This window comes from Notothenia coriiceps, unplaced genomic scaffold (assembly GCF_000735185.1).
Source record: "Notothenia coriiceps isolate Sejong01 unplaced genomic scaffold, NC01 NC01_scaffold00004433, whole genome shotgun sequence".
NCBI lineage: Eukaryota > Metazoa > Chordata > Actinopteri > Perciformes > Nototheniidae > Notothenia > Notothenia coriiceps.
The window spans coordinates 2,055-6,553 of NW_011337134.1; the positions used below are offsets into that span (position 1 = coordinate 2,055).

At 39.0% G+C, this 4,499-nt stretch overlaps 1 protein-coding gene across 1 annotated transcript; it reads right to left on the bottom strand.

The window, feature by feature from the left end:
* Positions 1 to 532: 532 nt before the first annotated feature.
* On the bottom strand, positions 533 to 4,493 carry LOC104942279 (partitioning defective 6 homolog gamma-like). Its single transcript, XM_010767483.1, has 4 exons — positions 4,484 to 4,493; positions 3,523 to 3,648; positions 3,146 to 3,345; positions 533 to 2,382 (listed from the first exon to the last, which is right to left on the bottom strand). The coding sequence occupies exons 3-4, from the start codon at positions 3,334 to 3,336 to the stop codon at positions 2,085 to 2,087; spliced, it is 489 nt and encodes a 162-aa protein (XP_010765785.1). The 5' UTR covers positions 3,337 to 3,345; positions 3,523 to 3,648; positions 4,484 to 4,493; the 3' UTR covers positions 533 to 2,084.
* Positions 4,494 to 4,499: the final 6 nt, after the last annotated feature.

Here is a 4,499-nt window from a genome sequence, read left to right on the forward strand (position 1 = left end):
GGTTGACTTGGAGATGAGGGAACCAGAAGCAGTAAAATGCTAACTTTTTAATTCAAATTTCCGGGTTTCAAGACTCATTCGTGCACCGCTCTATGTAGACGATTATGTACACATTTGTGATCCCGCCTACCAAGCCCTGATTGTTCAATTATTTCTGGAACAAGAGGGAACAACCTTCACTGAAGAAGGCAGCAAACCTGTCATATTATAATTACAACTACTAACAACAGAGATTGCTTGGAAGTAAGTCTTAGTTCTCTCGATAGTTGTTAATGGCTTCAATGTCAACGTTTTGCTTGACTTGCGCTCAAGATAGAAATAAAACGTGGTTTCCTGCAGCCCCCCCAGGGCACCAGGGCTGTTCTGAGCGGGGTCAGTTAAAGAGCATTTCGACTGTCAGAGGTCACTAAACACAAACACACTATGTATAGTGTTTCAACCAGGTTATTGTGATTCTTATTCTGATGGGTGATCAACTAGTTACTAAAGGATAAAACAGTAGTTGCATGTTGACAGAGAGAATGAGCCTCTGTTGCATCATATAGCTGATTTTATTTCATAAACAAAACCATGACAATGACTCAGTTTGACAGTCAGACAAAAACATGTTGCTGTCATTGGAGGCAGAATGTGAAGCAGAAAGAGCTGTTTGCCCACATTTCTGACTGTAAGGCAATATCCCCAGAGCTCCAGCTACAAAGACAAGGCCTCATGCACACACACACAGTTAACAGTGTGTGTGTCCATAAAGAATATTAACTGTGTATCTACACCCTCCATTTAACAATCTTTTCCATCTTATGCACATCCTATCAGAACAACTGTTGACGAGATGATTTGTAAATCTGAATAATGATAATAAATGTGATTCACAGTGATTGCGTTCCCATATTTGCAAAGAGAAAAATCTTAGCCAAACAATATCGAAGAACTGACCAACCTTATTAAATAATGTTGTTTTATGTTAATTTTTGTATAAACATTTATTTTTAAAGTATATAAAAAGCCTTGAAACCAATGAGACTGATTGGACTGATTTAGTTTATACAAAATCTACATTTTTAAAGTATTGCAAATATCATCAAATCCCTTTTTAAAAACGTTCAACGCATTGAATTTGTCTTCAATATATTTTGTTGTTTTAATGTTTTATAATACAACTTGGGCGCTATTTTAATATTACAATTGCAACAACCAGTGCAGAGCTACAGGTCAGTGTGTGGCGTCTCCACCTCTGCTTCATGTAGGCGCAGTCTGTAGTGGAATATAAATGTATGGGTGGGATGATATTCTCTTAATATGCATTTAATAAATACGCTCTCAGCCAATCACATCATTGCCTCCAAAACAGCTGTAGAGGCTGCAGATCTATCAACATGAGTCGTGCTGCCTTCAGGTGTCTGTAGGGATTTAAAGACCCGAAGAAGAAACCTTGCACACAGTATAAAACATACTGAAGAAGAAAGAGACTTACAGTTTTTTCATTTCTAGATCAATGCTCCTGCTTTATCCACATTAAACTTTCATTTTACAATGTTGAAAAAGCAAGTGGTTGTTACATTTTTTAATTATAACTCCATTATTGTTGTGCAATTGCTGCAAATATGTATTTTGCTCATGTCAATGACACCCTAGATTGGCAGCCGACAGGAAACACAAACTGTCCGAGCGCTGCTTGCACTGGTCGTTGTGCTGACAAGCAAAAAGAGCCCTTCATGTTTAACTTCATAATGTTCTCTTCATGGTGAACGAGTCAGACATCCTGCAGTGGATGGTGATGTTTCAGATCGAGTACTTCACAAGCAATTTTGGATATGACATGATTTCTTTAAGACATCAAACTGACTTATGGCTTTTACAGGAGCATTTCAATGTTCAATCAAGTTGCTCTCTATAAATCTACAGTGATCAGTTCATACACGTTAGCATTTAATCAATAAATGATGAACCTGACAGTAACCCCGGCAACGTGTGGCAGAGCCGTCTGTCCTGCTGAGTCTGACTGGAGCACAGCCATCTGTAGTTGTCATGGTTACAGCCCCTCATAGTCCTGACTGTTAATGTAGCGTTCAGTTTTGCCATGGTTACAGTGTTATTATGTTGCCGTCCTCTCGCATGCTCTCCTGACTGCTACTAGATGTGTGGGCGGGGTTTCCGTTGTGATTGGACATCAAGACGGAGCTGTCGCTCAGGGAAGCCCCAACGCTATTGGGCAATGAGACGCTCTGTGGGAAGGGCCTGTTGCTAGGTGAGTCTCTGTTGAGGTTAGTGTTGTTGCTGTTGGTTACCCGGCTGGAGTCGTACAGTGTCAGGCTGTCATTCTCTAAGATGAGGTCGCCTTCGTCATCGTCGTCATCACTGTCGCCCTCGGCGATGCTGTTGCTGTGGTTGCAAAAAACCAGAGGGCGAAAAATAAGGATTACATTAATTTTAGACTTTTGTTTTTATGAGTCCAGATATTGTCTTTTAGGTCTCCACCACCTCCTGAGAGAAATATCTGTGTCTTTTTCTACTTAATGTATATATTTGTCCCTTTAAATAAGTTTGGTTGTTGTTTATCTTTTAGGTTGCAACGTTTTTAAGTTGTGTTTCTGAGGTTGCAAAAAACAAGAAGGCAAATAACCACTAAAGTTAGTAATTTATTCTCTTTTTGTTTTACTTGATGAATGCGATTCCAATAGCTCTATTGTTGGTTTCCACCACCTCATGAGCTATATGTTTCTTTATCTGTCAAATGTATATATTTATTTATATAGTGTATATATTTGTGCCTGTATGTAAAAAATGAGTTTAGTTGTTGTTCAATTGTAGGTTACAAAGTTGTAATTGGCAAGAAAGTTGCATTAAGTTGACTTTACACTGGAGAAGACTGAGCCAATGAAACCAAACCATGATTAATATTGTTTGTTTGTTATACACCAAACTGTTTTAGTTGAACCACTTTAAAAGTTACTTATAAATATGTACGGTCTAATGCTAACACATTTTGTTCTACCTTCTCAACAGATGTTCATGCGTTTTTTTAAAGTTATGGGAACATAGCCGACATCAAAGCAAAAAAATGTGTGAAATGTGTCAAGTGATCATGAACAAAATGCAGACATTCAACATGAAATATGAGTGAGGGGTCCTCTCAATGCCATACCTCGCTGTGATGGGGTTGCTCTGGGAGGCGGGGCTTGGTGAGTCATGTGACAGGGCGGAGCCGGCAGATCCAGCTGAGCCCACAGAACCAGAGTTGCCCATTGAGGTTCTACTCCCACGATGCACCACGTTGTTCTTCTGGTTGGCCGGTTTGACGGTCACTATGAGGTTGTGACTGTTGGCCACCATCATGTCTGTAACCTGAAATCAAAGCATTTTTCGTTTTTAGCTTGTAACAGCCACCCCTAACCCTAACTAATTTAAAAACAAAGACACCTTTCCAAAGCGCCAAGGCAAATAGCCGTAGGAAAGGTATTTGCAGTCTGTTTCACGGTAACAAAGAAACTGCACCTTCAATCCAACACATTTTAAATGTACCTGATCTAAAGATTTCCCAGCTACATCGATGCCGTTGACCTCGAGTATCTCGTCATTGACTCCCAGCAGCCCTGTGCATTCTGCGAGCCCCCCACGTACCAGACGAGAAATGAACACCCCTGGGACCTACAGGAGGACGGAGAAAAAAACTTTAATGTTGCAGGTATATATCTCTCGGTCCCACTTTACAATAAGACCACCCTTATAAAGGGTTTACGAATAATTTGTAATTACTTTATTAATTAGGTTGTGAACACTTCACAAATCATTAATAAGCTTTTACAAGACATGAGATAAACAAGGCAACTGTGACCGGTTGCTTGCCAAATAGTGAGCTCACATTTATCTATTGCTAAGCCTTATATTGGCTACCTAGCTTACTTCGTGTTCTTCATCAGCCAGCATCCTTGGTATCTGTTGTTCACTGAGTTGATTCTCGCAAAGTAGCCAATATAAGGCTTAGTCATCTTGCCAAATAGTGAGCCTGTGTTGATGTATGAAAACTACGTTAGAACTGCTTTATAAATGGCTCTTAATGATTAATAAAGTGTTTACAACCTAATTCATAACCTAATTATAAACCCTTTATGAATCCTTTATAAGGCTAGTCTTATTGTAAAGTGGTACCCATCTCTCTATATCTAGGATTTTTGGCATATTGTAGAAAATAAGATCTGTGGCAAACACATTTTTTTTTATCTGTTACAAAGTTGAGGCATTAATGGGATTGCCAAAAGTACGCAGCTAATGTTAGGCTATAAATAAACTACATAACAATCATCTGACTCACATAGTCTCATTTAGCCACTTGTTAGCAACATCTGTTATTAAAACATACAACATTTCACACGTTCACCAGTGCACTGAACCTTTTCACATTATTTTATGTCTTAGAAGAAAACACGAAAATCTTATAACTAATATGAATCAAAGACCTTTAATCCTGAACATTTTCTCTCACCTTCTCTACGCCCTGT